General features: G+C 39.3%; 1 protein-coding gene across 1 annotated transcript in view; it reads left to right on the forward strand.

The window, feature by feature from the left end:
- The window catches only part of PAH (phenylalanine hydroxylase), a 16,639-nt gene extending 6,952 nt beyond the window's left edge, over nt 1-9,687 (forward strand). The window contains exons 2-8 of the mRNA XM_031552917.1: nt 290-458; nt 1,722-1,791; nt 3,628-3,684; nt 4,675-4,770; nt 5,111-5,244; nt 8,278-8,393; nt 9,001-9,687. Coding sequence (XP_031408777.1) covers nt 290-458; nt 1,722-1,791; nt 3,628-3,684; nt 4,675-4,770; nt 5,111-5,244; nt 8,278-8,393; nt 9,001-9,044 — 686 coding nt within the window. The 3' untranslated portion in view covers nt 9,045-9,687. The remainder of the gene's footprint in view (nt 1-289; nt 459-1,721; nt 1,792-3,627; nt 3,685-4,674; nt 4,771-5,110; nt 5,245-8,277; nt 8,394-9,000) is intronic.
- Nucleotides 9,688-15,037: the final 5,350 nt, after the last annotated feature.

The raw sequence follows: 15,037 nt of genomic DNA on the forward strand, positions 1-15,037 counted from the left end.
GAAACAAAACAAAACAAACCTGCCAAACACAAATGTTTGTGGGGATGATGCTTTCCCAGAGACTTTCTGTGAGCACTTGGTCACATCATTCAGACTGTTTCATATCACTCTCTAAATGTTTCAGAAGTACAATGGTACAGATGCTCAGATGTTATGATGGTGGTACACATGGGCAGAAAATTCCCTGCTCTTTTGCAGTTAAATTCTGTTTAACATAGAGCAAAGAAAACAATCAAAAATGTTCTTTTACTGCAAGGTGTCCAGGTAAGGATAGATCAAGCATCGTAAGTGCTTTTTACATGCCATGTTTTTGTCCCTTCAGCCTGCACTGGATTTCGCCTGCGTCCTGTTGCAGGCTTACTCTCCTCTCGGGATTTCTTGGCTGGACTGGCATTCCGAGTATTTCACTCTACGCAGTATATTCGCCATGCATCCAAACCTATGTACACACCAGAGCCGTAAGTATTTTGGCATAGAAAGTAAGTAAAATTGTAGGGTCAGGCCAACTGATAATAACTATGCAGGACTCCAGAGCACTCCTGGGAACAGATCTAACAGAGAACAGCCAAGTGACTGCTCTTCTGAAAACACTGAAGGTTTCTAGTCTTTTTATTAAGTGGTATCCACTTCTGAAAGTTCTTCTGGGGTTTATCAGACAGTTTTGCTAACTGAAGACATGCTAACATGGTGGCTGGAAGATGAGAAAGCAGTGTACAAAAACATTTGGCTTACCTATTAACACCCAAAGCAGTAGTGTGAAATCTAATGCAGAAGTGGTTCAACATGGTGCAAGCAAGCTTCTGGTAGAAAGATAAATGAAGCCCATATCAGTGACTCCTTTTCTTTTAAAGTTTTATATTTTTTCTCTCTGTCACTGTCTGTTGTCCATTTCCACTTACTGTGTTCAAGTAAGTTCTCTTCTTCCTCTGCTTCATATTACTGCAGCTCTTCTGACCCTTCTTTACTGTTTCTTTGCTCTCTACTTCTTCCTGCAATCTCCCTTTCCTCCTCACTTTTCCATTCCGTATTCTTCTAATTTTCCTCCCTGCTTCTCCTCACCCTATTGCCATCCTGCACAAAGCCACATTTAAATGTTTTGTTCTCATCTCTTCACAAAATGTCTAGGCAAACTGGGGCAAATGGTACAGTGGAAAGCCTCACTGCCAACCCCTGTTGTTAAGCAGTTCCTACAAGTCTTGTGTTTTGTCCTTTTCACTTCTTGTCTCATCAAACCACTTTTCTGTCTTTGAGGAATCTAGTAGTGTGTAGGTAAGTTCTTCCCCAAACATGCCAGCTGCTTGTTCAAATCACAATGAAAACAGTTCCACTTGAGGAACTGAGGGCTCCCATCTTTCAGTGGGGGGTTCTAGGCCTGAACAGTGACTGAAGCTGAGCTTCTGAGATGCCTGGAGCATGAACTTCATCTAAAGCTATTTCCTGCCTCTGAGACAGAATAGTGCATGTTCCCTTTGGTGAGGTGATTTCTTCCTTGGTTTTCCTGAGCTGAGGAATTGGACAGTTGGAAGCATTATTTCCTTCCATGAAGAAAAACAAATTACATATCCTTCCTTTGATTGATGTAGGATAAAACCACTGAAAAGCCATAGGAGTGCAAACCATTTCGTCGCAGGAAAAATTTACTCCAAGATTCCTGAGCATTATTTGCTCATAGGAGTGCATTTCCTAAATTAAATTTACCTACATGTCATATTTTCCTGCAGTGATATTTGCCATGAGCTACTAGGACATGTGCCTCTTTTTGCTGATCCCAGTTTTGCTCAGTTTTCCCAGGTAAGTTACTTAGTATTTATAGTATTTTTAAAACTGAACACATCACAGACTAGGTAATTAATAGGGCAAATCAAGAGCCATGAAGAATAGGATAGGATGGGATGGCACTGTATGGCACGGTATGGCATGGCATGGCATGCCATGGCATGGGATGACATGGGACAGGACGGGATGACATAGGATGGGATGAAATGGGATGGGATGAAGGAGAATTCACCTTCAAGGTTATTGTTCAAGTATGGGTGAAGTCAGCTGAGTCTCTCTTTCAAAATAAAAATGGTGTTAATTATTTTCCTTGCTTTTTGGTCATCTGAATGTGAAGATTTAGTTCATAATTGATAGGTATTGAAATTACAAATATCCACAGGTAGTAGGTTCTAAAGAGTTGTGAGGAATCAAACCAGAACACAAGAGAGAATATTGCTATGCTTCTGGCTAAAACTATATGAAAATACATCTGATGCCATGTAGGCTGTGAATTGTGACTTACTGAAATCTAGACACAAATCACATAGATGATCTTATTTGCCCACACCCCAAATGTTTGTCTTGTGTGGATTGCTTTCTACAGGCAAGCCCTTTGTGAAAAATTCACTTAAAAACTTCTTCGTAGATGCTGATACTTCTGGGAAAAGTTGAATGGATCATGAGTCATATGGGTTATCAATTCATTCTATAGTCCAAACACTAGAGAAAGTGAGGATTTTTTTTTCTATTGAAGCCACGAAGGAAGCTATCACAGAGATGTAAAGTGAGGAATTGTCTTGCTTATGAGGGTGGAAAGAGTCTGGAGAAAAGTTTTCTCTTTGGTAGTGTTAACATGACTGGAAAAGAAGCCAAACCTCAGGAAAGAACTAAACTTTTGGCTGCATCTTACCATAAATCAAGAAAAAACAGAAAGGCATAGACAGAAAGATAGAAAGAAGAAAAAAGAAATGCAAGGAAAGGAAGACAAAGAGAAACACAGGAAGGACAGAAAGAAGGATAGAGAATAGAAGATCAGAAGGACAGAAAGATTGAGGCAAGGGATAACAACCTTGATGTAACATCTTGCTCACAGAACAGAAGTTGATTTGATGTAGTTAATTTGATGTAGTTCAGTTTTGCTCTCAGGAAAGGCCTTTGCCAGAATTTCCTTCAAGATAAGTCCTACTGCCCTTCGGCTTACTAGAATTTACCATGGCAATAGTTGTTCCAATGCTTTTGGTGTGTGGAGGCCTGAGAGGTGAATGATTAATTCTTGATGTTCAATTCACCCTGAAGTAAACTGAGAAAGATACCTGGTTATTATGCAGTCTTGCATGGTTGTCATCTGAATTCAGATATTGCATGCTTCCTAGGAAAGTTTCCATTAGCTCCCAAGGTATGAACTAGCTTTTTCAAATCATGCCCTAACTTTTGGAAAAAAAAGAAATAATAAAAAAACCAAACAAACACACATCTCTTACAAGGGTGCAAGAAAGCTCTTGTAGTAAGGACACACTGAAGCAGAGATAAATATTTAAGGTGCATGGATGTGATTGATTTATCTCCCTTTGACTATCATTCTCTTTGGTGTGCATTGTAGGCTTGATGAAAATTTTGTTTGACCTCAGTGGGTTTTGAAGCAGACTTAAAGAGTCGTGTCTCATAAATGACACTTAGACAGGACTCTTTTGTTCATTTCTGGAGAGATTTCTGCTTTAAAATTGATACTGCATGATATGAACATGTCCTGTAAACATTTGTGTGTGGTAGTATGAGATGGTAACATTTAAAATGGGAGAAATTACATAAGACAAGACAGGAAGAATGTTTGCAATAAATGACTTGAAGAATAATGGTTTATTGTTGCAGGAAATTGGACTGGCATCTCTGGGAGCTCCAGATGATTTCATCGAGAAACTTGCTACGGTAATTTAATAAACGAGAGCTCAGTTCTCCAAGGCACCCTGTGTTGTTTTAATTCTGCTGCCACTGAGGTCACTGATAGAACTCCCATAGAGTTGAATGAGAACAGAGTGAAGTCCATGATTGGAAAACCTCACCCTGAAACAGTTGCACTAAAGGAAAATAGTTTTGGCATCTCTTATTCCAAGTGACAGTTTTGATTAAAAACAGAGGGTTGGTCAAATCTTTCATCATTACAAACATTGGGCAAGAAGAGACTGAGTGTTACTACATGCCCCTGGGAAATTCTGGAAGACAGCTTCAGTAACTCTTCTATCTGCTGGCGTCCCTTTTCTTCTACCCTGCCAAGCAGATAATGTCCTTTGCAGTCAGTGACCCATCTGAATCCTGCACTGGGAGAACTGTGACTCCACATCAGGATATGCATGCGAGATTAGTGTCACCAGTGCCAAATCACCTGGGCAGAGTGCTGCATTATCTTTGCTGTTTTTGATAGATGAAGGAGGTTTTATTTGAGTGAGAGTAAGTGTCCCTTCAAATATACAGTGACAGAGCAAAAAGTTGAGTGGGACCATGCGCGAGGGTCTACTATTGCTATAACAGCTCATTTCTTCTGTGCTGCTGCAGCCAGACACCCTCTGAGTAAAACAGGAAACATACTTCTATCATCAAAGGTTCAAACTTCAGCTGGGTTGGCCAGCCAAAATGAATTTTTATTGCTATGTTTTCATTGTCTCTGCTCTGCTGACAACTGTAATCACAGTAAAGCACAACGCTGTTTGTCAGGGAACTGAATTTGCAGACGCACTGAGTCTAGTATGGTCCTCTCAGAAGAATTTCAATCTGTGAGGACATTTCCTGTATTTATACCTTTGTTGTTTGACATACGGCAACATTTCAAATAGAAATGCAAATTCTAAAGGCATTCAAATTAATGATGTGTACCTGTCATTTCTGGTCAAGGAATAATATCCCGTGTAATTTTCTTGCTAGGTTTATTGGTTTACTGTGGAGTTTGGACTATGCAAGGAAGGAGATTCACTAAAGGCATATGGTGCTGGGCTGCTGTCTTCATTTGGGGAGCTGCAGGTATGTTCTTTAAAACAGTATTTCAGTCATGATATACAGTTCATGCCTGGGTTTTTAACATCACTCGAATATATCTTCTGACTGTCCTTAGATCCTTATTTTGCTTCATACTTCATAATATAATGTTATATTTTGTTGAAGTGTTCTATCTAATTAATGTGTCAGTGTATTTACATAGAAATGTCTCATAGTTGCTTCTTCCCTATTAAGTTACCATATGATTGGTATTCCACAGCAGCAGGTCTTTCCTCTGTAAAACTGGGTAGTACTCAGGAGCCCTATCTTTCTTTCATAACAAATTAAAGCATTATTTAACTGAGATTTACCCTTTTGCTCATAGTACTGTTTATCAAGTAAGCCTGAGATTCGGCCTCTCGTCCTGGAGAACACTTCTGTGCAGAATTACTCTGTTACTGAGTTCCAGCCTGTCTACTTTGTTGCTGAAAGTTTTAATGATGCAAAGGAAAAGCTAAGGTAAGCCAATCATTCCATATATAACCCAATTCCTTATCCACTGCAAATACAACAGATCTCACTGTTGTAACAGGTATTGGTATGACAGAAATGTTTTGAGAAAAAGTTGTGCAATGCTCTAAGAGTCTAAATAGTTACTCAAAATCTTCTCATAGGTAGTAAAGCCATAGGTATATCAAGCCAAGAACTTATGGTAGCTCTAATTAAGAGTGTCATCTGTTTAACCAAAATATATTTAAAAAACAAAAAACAAGAACCTGGATTAATAGTCCAATTGCAATGATAATAACACTAGGGATCAAAGCTAGCAAATTAAGGCAAAACAAGTTTATTTAACAATAATATATTTAAACTTTGTTACTAAAAAAAAATTCTTGTGTCTTCTCCCTTTTCTTTTCAACTTATGTTCACCCTTACTCTTTCCTTTGTGTCTTAAAGTCAACCGGGGGTAGGGGTGGAGCTGTAAAGTTATCAGCATCTCCTGAGGTCTTCAGAGCAAGACTGTGATGCTAATGTATAGTATTTCTTCCTCTCTTTCCTGAGGAGGAGAAATATGTTTACATTTTCTTTCTTCCTCCTTAGCCCAGGGTCTGTTCAGGGGCATTGTTATCTTTTCTAACATGCTTTACATCTTTTTTGTCTCTTTTTTCTCATCTCAAATTGTATCTGTGAATTTTTTGTTTGTCTGTTTTTTGTTTTCCCTCAGCTCCTAAGTTACTATGAATACCTGATCAGCTGGAACTGCTGATAGCCTAGAGACCACAGCATCATCTACCCTACAATAGCCACCCGTAGTCTGTTCCATTCCTATCCTATCCTATCCTATCCTATCCTATCCTATCCTATCCTATCCTATCCTATCCTATCCTATCCTATCCTAACCCATCCCATTCTATCCCATCTTACCCTCATGCCCTTAGGCCTCATTTATCAGCCCTCTAATAGTCCTTTATGTTAATCATACTTTAGGGTCCGACTTAATTCACCCTGTTCAGCATAACTACTTGATATCCTGCCTATACAAAAATTATTAACACTAAGCATTATAAAACAGATTTTTTCAGAATTGAGCAAAACTGTGATAAATTGGGTAATAGCTACATGATCATTAGACAACTGATATTACAACTAAATGAAACTAGCAGCAAGCGTAATAACCCCAATCCTGAGGCCTCTGTTGTCAGCTTAATACAGAGCCTCCAGCTTGTTATGAACAGTGTGTTTACAAGCCTACAGGGCTACTTAATAAATCTTTCAGTCATCTGTGACTCAAATACAAATTCAGTTCCAGTACAAGATTTTGAAGCAAAAGTCCAGTTTCAGTTCTGGTTCTTGAAACAGAACTGGCTCAGACTGCACTTGGGGTTCAGCTTGGGTTCCACCTCACAGAAATATTTCTTTTTTTCTTTAATAACAGTATCAACAACAACATTCCTTCTGGACATTAGCCAAGCATCTGGGGATTAATCTTGTTCACGCTCGATAAATCTTTCACAGCAGATGCTTTACAGGGACTTGTCCCAGATCTGCCGTCTCTTCTTTATTTTTCTTTCTCTCTTCTCCTATTTGCAGATTAACACATACCAAGACCCAAGACATTCACCTGCCCCAGGCTTCCTGGTGCTAGGTCTTCCTTGCTACCTCTCCTACTGTTTCCTCAGTCATCATTAACCAGCAGCCTCTACTCCTGCCTTTTTCTGTGGGGCAATACTTGAAAAAGATAACTTTCTTGTCTGGATTATACTATTAACATCCTGCATACAGTTTCTATCTTCACTGTATACCTCTCTAGCTGATGAGAAAGCCTTACTCTAAAGAGAAAAAGATGCTGCCTTATTCTGTAGAAAACTCCTTACTCTATAGGTTTTATTGCTTCTTTCACTTGTTTCAAAAATAGATATGGAAAACTGGTTAAATAGAGGTGAAGATGTTGTTTCAGTGCCTGTGTTGGTGGGTTACGTGGTTTTCAGGGAAGAACACCTTCCTGAAAAATTATGAGGTTGACTTGAAATATTTCACCTAGAAGTATTCATCTTCTAACAAGGATCTTACTTGCAGCAGAGATTTAAGAAGACCATCTTCTAAAGAGGACCTTTTCACTTAGAAAAGCTGAACTGACAATACTAGATTCTTTCATCGTAGTCAGTGTAATCGTTTTCTGTTGTCGCACCTTGTGGCCTGCTCACAGTGAACTCTATTGGAAAGAACAGCCTTATCTGATAATAATTAGGGCTAAACTGAGGAGCAATGTAGAAGTGGCATCCAACATATTTCACTGTTCTGGGAATATGGGATTAACCATTATGCTGAGTCACAGCCTATACAGTGAGGCTTCAAAATCAACCCTTGTTCGCTTTCTTTCCTCCTTCAGCAATAACTTCAGTAATCTGAAGCAGATATATAAACCAGTATCCTGCTGGGTCGTGCAAAGAGCCTGGAACAATAGCTCTGACCATCTTTTCCCACTCAGTTCTCCCTTCTACAATTCTGTGGTAATGCAAATTAGTGTTATCCCAAGATACTTAAATCTTAATGCTTCTGCCATGGAATTAACTATTTTGCAGCAGAGAAGGCTGAGAATAAGGGTGGCAAAACTGCAGCTTCACTTCACTGACTATCTCTTATTTTTCAGTGACCTGGGAACCACTACCAACAATGCCAGAAGTTTGCCTGTTCCCTGATATTGCAGGATGGCATAATATGATGATCTTTGACTTTGCTTTCCAGAAATTGTAGACATGGATCAGGATTTTGCATTACTGAAAGGAAAATGAGATCTTGCTGTTTGGCAAATACTGATAGCTATGTAGCTATTCTGTGTCAGAAGTGTAGAATAATTAGATTTGTCTGGAAAAACTAGAGGTGGTAAGGACAAATGAAGATTCAAGTGTGTTACAGAACACCATCATCTCACTCAGCAGGAATTTCAGTTGCTTCCTCCCCTCATCAGCAAATGTACATGCCAACTGAGAAGAGTTGCTGAAAAATGGAACTTTTCATGTTTACGTGTGTGTTTCTGTATTTTTGCCTCAGGAAATTTGCCCAAACAATCCCTCGTCCTTTCTCTGTTCGGTACAATCCCTACACCCAGAGGATTGAAGTCTTGGACAATGCAAAGCAGCTGAAGAACTTAGCTGACACTATCAACAGTAAGGAACTATGGATCTGTTAGCCTGAATACCTCTAAGCTCAAATCAGAAATAATAACCACAAAACAGATTTTGTCTTTGCCTTTTGTGTTCTGAGCTTGACCATGATCAGTCATCAGATATCTCTTTTACTGCACGAAAATTCCTTTCTAACTATAGCCAAGCTTCAAAATAGCATTCACACTTGGCTATAGTTAGTTACATCTGAAATATCCATTTTAATTGGAGGTGCTAGAAAAATTCAGAGGCCCTGTAACGGTTTCTGATCTGTGTCTCTAGCTGTTTTTAGTAAAGAAGAGAAGTTTGGCTTATTTATATATTCCTTTTTTGTTTCTGGTTTTCTCATGATATATTTTTTCCCTAACATTGGCTACCCTGCCAAGAATCAGCATTCCTGATCCTACAAGCCAACCTTGTATGACTAATGAAAGTGAAGGGCTGTCTCTGAAAACCGTACTCCAGTATGACCCTCATTAATGTGTCCAGTCCAGCAATTATTTATTCTTTTTTTTTTTCCTCAGGGAATGAATATATCTATAAATATAAATATATACAGAAATGTTAGAAATAGCTGTAGGACTAATTAGTCTGATTATTTTCTTTACAGGTGAGATGGGGATTCTCTGCAATGCCCTCCAGAAGATCAAATGAAGAATTTCTGTAATTCTTGCAAATCACTGGCTACATAGAAGAAGAAGTCATGTGCAAAAATGCCAGTCTTCACCTAGCTTCACTTTATTATTTTACTGTGTACTGCATGCCTATGTCATATATCTTAATTATCAGTAGATTAGCAGAGAAAGAAACTCTTGCCTCTTTTGGCCTTCAGACACTAATCCATTTTTTTCTCATTAAAGCATAAAAATAATCTTTGTTCTGGGAATCTAGGGAAACTCTCCACATATACTGTAACAAAATTATCAGAAGGGGGAGATCTCAGCCATGCAGTGCTACGACCTGTTGCAACCATAGGGTTACATTGCCACACTTGGGCCAGTAACAGAATAGTAAAGACCAACACAGAGTAATCAATTTTTTTTTCTTTTTTTTTTTTCCCTCTCACAATCATTTTCCCCTCAATTCCTCACATTTGTGCATGTTTCCCATGAAATGCTGAACTCTATATGCTTCAGAAGTCTGCATGTTTCCTGGCCCTGTAAACCATGACTTCCCTTTGTGAAACTATACCTCTTCTTTTACACATGAACACCTCTGTCCTGAAATAATACTTCTTTTTTTCTTCAGAATTTGGTGTTGCCATTGATTAAAAGCACAGATGCTAGTGGAAAAGACAGCAAGTATGCTGCAGCTTCATTAACAGAAATTATTACCATGTAAAAATATACAGTATTTGCACAAGCACTAATCCCAAAATGGTTTCTTCAGGCCAAGAACATGGTGTGCTGTGTTGTGTCACTGGTTTGCAGAGTGGAGTTTGTCAGAAAGGCACTGACATTGCCTATCTAAAACATGAAGTCCATGCCTCAGTACTGTACTCAGAAAAAATCTTTTTCAGAGAAGAGTTACCTAAAGGCACATCCGTGTGGCTTTTTGTAGTTGGATGTGAGATCACTAAGCCATTACTATAGACAAGCAAGACAAAATGTAAAGATTTTAGTGGTGCATCAGTGTATTATTAGCTCAGATTCAGAGCTGTATCAACTCTGCTATAATATTATGTAACACTGTGGATTGAGAGTTGATTCAGCGTGCTTAAAAAGAGGATAGTTCTTTCGATACTCACTGTGGAAGGCTGAGGTATGAAGAATGTAGCCTTCACCTCTGAAGGTGAGTGCTTTAATCAGAACTGCAGCAAGGTTTCTCCTAACGTTTTGGATTCATAATCCAGATGGATATCACTACTCATCCTCAATGTCAGTATCTTCCTCCACCAGGAGGAGAAATGATGCTTACAATACAGATGAAAATATTAGAGCCTTCCAACTCCTAACTTCTTGTATCTGTGTCTAGAATCCCAACCAAAACCAGCGTTGTAAGTATTGGCAGGAACCTCTGGAGATCATCTAGTCCAACTCCCTGCTGAAGCATATTCCTTACAGTCAGTTCCACAGGAAAGCATCCAGGCAGGTTTTGAATATCTCCAGAGAAGGAGACTCCTCAACCTCTCTGGGCAGCTTATTCTAGTACCTCTCACAGAAAAGAAATTCTTTGTCATGCTTATATGGACCTTCCTATGTTCCATTTTGTTCCCGTTGCCCCTTGTTCTGTCACTGGGCACTGCTGAAAATATCCTGGCCACACTCACTTGATATTTATAGGCACTGATAAGATTCGCCCTCAGTCTTCCTCAGGCTGAACAGTCCCTGGGCTCTCAGCATTTCCTCATAAGGGTGATGCTCCAGGCCCTTCATCATCTCCGTGATCCTTCACTGGGCTCTCTTGAGAAGTTCCCTGTCTTTCTTGAACTGGGGAGCCCAGAACTGGACACAGCACTCTAGATGTGGTCTCTTGGAGGGCAGAGGACAGAGGGAGGATCACCTCCCACTATCTGCTGGTCATGTTCTTTGTAACACACCCCAGGATGTCATTGACCTTCTGGGTCACAAGGGCACAATTCTGGCTCATGGCCAACCTGTTGCCCACCAGAACACTCAGATCCTTCTCTGCAGAACTCCTTTCCAGTAGGTCAGCCCCTCACCTGTACTGATACATGCAGTTATTTCTCCCTAGGTGCAGGACTCTCACTTGCTCTTGTTGAATCTCATAAGGTTCCCCTCTGCCCAACTCTCCAGCCTGTATAGGTCTTGATGAATGGTAGCACAATTTTCTGGTGTGTCAGCCAGTCCTCTCAGCTTTGGCTCATCAGCAAACTTGTTGAGGGTGCATTCAATCCCTTCACTCAGGTCACTAATGAAGATACTGAACAAGATTGGGCCCAGTAGCAATCCTTGGGGAACACTGCTAGCTACAGGCCTCCAGCTAGACTCTGTGCCACTGATCATAGCCCTCTGTGCTCTGCCAGTCAGCTAGTTCTCACTCCCACCTCTATCCACTCATCTATTCTATACTTTCTAAACTTATCCATGAGGATATTATGGGAGACACTGCCAAAAGTCTTGCTGATGTCAAGGTAGACAACATCCACTGATCTTCCGTCATCTCCTCAGCTGGTCATGGCAGCACAGAAAGATACTAGATTGGACAAGTGTGATATCCCCTTGGTCAGCCCATGTTGACTGCTTCTAATAACCTTCTTCTATTTGCTTGGAGATGACATCCAGAATAAACTGCTCCATTACTTTCTGGGGGATGGAGGTGAGGATGACAGGTAGTTTCCTGAGTTCATCTTCTCATCCTTTTTGAAGACTGGAGTTACAGTGATTTTCCACCATTTCTCAGGCACCTCTCTTCCACGATCTTTCATAATAGAAAGAAGTTTGGCAATCAAATGTTGTCAGCTCTGTCAGCTCCCTCAGCACTTGCTGATGCATCCCATAGGGGCCCACGGATCTGTGTATGTCATTTGCCTAAAAGATCTCTGATCAGATCCTCTTCAACCAAAAGGAAGTCTTCTTCTCCCCAGATTATCTTCAGAACCTGGGATTCCTGAGAGGAATTCCTAGCAGTAAAAACTGAAGAAAAAAGATGTTCAGTAACTCCACCTACTTAGTGTCCTCTGTTTTCAAAGCACCCACCTCATTCAGCATAGGGCAAACATTTTACTAGCCTTCCTTTTTGCATCTGTCATTCTTAAATAAATCTTTTTTGTTGCCCTTGACCTCCCTCATCAGATTTAATTCCAAGTAGGACTTAGCCTTCCTTGTCAGGTCATCCTTGCATGCCCTGAAAATGTTCCTATATTCTTTTTTCCATAAGCTCCTAGACAATCCATGTCTCCTGCCATCTTTGCCTGATTTCTTGCTCTTAAGGATGCATTGATTTGAGCTATGGGAGACATAGGTTAGCTCTGTGCAAGTCTGAATGCTTTCAAACTCATACATGCTATCTTTCAAGACAGATCCTAAATCATTAAGCTTTTTAGATTTTCCTTCTTTCCCCTGCTTGTACTTTAATCTTCCTCTTTTGTTAAAGTGCTTTTTTTTCCTGCCTGGAGTATAAATTGTCAAGCAGCAAATGGAAGTGGGGGTGTTTCCAGCTTAATCCAATGGATGAGTCACAGAGAGATAAGAATTGTGCTGTTCAGAAGGCTATTTCTGTACTTTATCCAGTAACTTTCACTCAAGGTAGCGAAATGCTCTCTTGGATCAGTCTACATTGTATAATACCTCTCCATAGATCTCTAATTGAAAGAGTGAGATCAACATTTGTAAATTGGAACTGAGTGGAGCAAACCAATCCAGAATATTTCCAGCTTGAAAATATATTGCATTATGATAGTAAGATGATTAAAGAGTTATATTTCAGTTAGAAGATCCAAACATGGAGGGGACTTTGAAAGTCCTTATGTCCCATACCTAGTATTGTGCTACTCTTGTATTTTTAGTTTGAAAATCAATGGAGCTTCCATGTAAGCATCATCCTCTAGGAAGACAGAAAGTACAACTTTTTCCATTGTATTTACAGTGAGTAATGACATTGATCAAAGGGTATCATCTGGAATCTTTTCTGTAGAATTATACTTATGCAAAATTGTATCATTTTGGTGCTTTGAAGTAAGATTTTTTAGCTCTGTATCTTTTTTTTTCTTCTTCTTTTTTTTTGTCTCATGAGAATATCTGTTTAGTTCTTTCAGTCTTGCTTGGCATGTATTTTCAGGGTCAAAGTAACCCATATTTTAATCTCTTAATAAAATGGAATCCCTAATGTAACTCTGTTTCACAAAAAGACAATTTCATGTGAGGGATGAAATCTTTCAGACTACCCTCAGACAGCTTTCCAAACTCCTCTGCTTTTGATCTCTGTTATGTGTGACAGCAGTAGTAAATCTACACTGATACCGAGAACCCAGGAGTTGTGGTTATCTTTTATGTGCGGCTATAATAGTTTAAGGACACTGATGCCATAATTGTGATTCTGTGTCCTTTAATGCAAGTGCAAATGAACAATAACTTTAACCAAAGCTGCTCACCAAGACTCAGAGATGAAAAGAAGTTAAATGCTCAATATTTTAAAAGCAGTAAAACTATACTGAAAATAGATTTTTGTTGCAGAAAAATATTAGCTTTAATGTGACTTTAGATAGTACAAAGTAAATTGCATTTGAAAGTGTATTCTTAATGAACCACTTTTTATTCCCATGCTAAAGATGATTAAAAATGTGTACCAAAATCCTTTTTGTTTTATTTGGAAATTGTAACTTTTCCACATCTGTTGATCAGAATTAAATATCCAGGTAAGAAGGAAAGACTATTTGATGTCAGCTCCAATAGAAAAAAAAAAGGCTATCTTGGGGTGCTGAGTATCACTCATTCTGACAAGACTATGGAGTTTTATGGGAAACTGAGATAAAAAAAGAAAATTCTCTTGATGTATGTAATCATCTAGAAATATGCAGTAATACATTGATTACTTTACCTTTGCATACTCTGTATATCTTTGTATGCTTCTCTGATTAACCTATCCCTAGACCACCTTCTAAGTAGAGGCACTTGCTTCTATCCCACCATGCCCATTTTCAAGCTTTGCTTCAAGTGACCAAAGAAGACATCTCTTCCTTTGCAGTGACTTTAACCAAGATCACTGATGGTTGTGGAAGGAGGAGTCATCAACACGTTACATAGGCATGTGGTATCCTTTGAGCTTCTTAAAATGCTGGCAAACAGTATCCTTTCAGCAGAACTGTTTTATTCCTCAAAGGATGTCAAAATTGTTGGAAGAGTGCAGAAGAGTGCATTCTTTTAAAACCTGTATCTTTACTCTTTCATACTAAGCTGACAATTGGCAAAAAAGACTTTTAATGTTAAAATTAAATCATTTAACTTAATCTAAGTAAAATAAATATTAGTTCTACATCTTCTTACATGGATAGCACTGAGTTCATACATGGTGGAGAAATTCACAGTGGGAACAGATGAAAAATGGGCAGGTTATCTGCGGTGATCAGTCATGGCTTCCACTCAGGATCTGCACGAGAGTATTACCCTATTTCTTGAGTAGGAAAGACCAAGTTTCTATAAGAAGTAGCTGTCTGTTCCTCTAGGAAGGGATAACACATTGTGCTTCTTTCCTCACATAGCCCTTTGAACTGTAGCCTCCAGCCTAAAACCTCTAGTTCTGTACTCCTAAAAGTCCCACAAAGTGCTGAAAACAAAATTCTGGGAATGGGATGTGATGTGTGGAAATCATACTCTATAACCACAGAGTAGTCAAAATGCAGGTATGTCTAATCAGCACTGTGTACATGCCAGATGCAGAGGGGGTATTCCCACCTAGCTTGCATACCGGAGGGCAAGAAAAGCACATACTTTAAAGAACAAGCTGCTTACGTATGCATTAGATGTTCAAGAAAATTATTACTCAAAAAAATTACTCATTATTTGAATGAGTCCCCAGAATGATTGACATTCCCCCTACCCCAAGTCTTAGTTCTTTTACACACACATATCTCTCAGTTGTTATTTGGTGGTCTTTTTGATGAAGGCCTGGGTCAGGTTGGAGGACACTTGGCTGGCTCTGGTTTGTCATCTCATCAGCTACAACTCTGTTTACCAATCCACTGCTTC

Source organism: Meleagris gallopavo, chromosome 1 (assembly GCF_000146605.3).
Source record: "Meleagris gallopavo isolate NT-WF06-2002-E0010 breed Aviagen turkey brand Nicholas breeding stock chromosome 1, Turkey_5.1, whole genome shotgun sequence".
Taxonomy (NCBI): domain Eukaryota; kingdom Metazoa; phylum Chordata; class Aves; order Galliformes; family Phasianidae; genus Meleagris; species Meleagris gallopavo.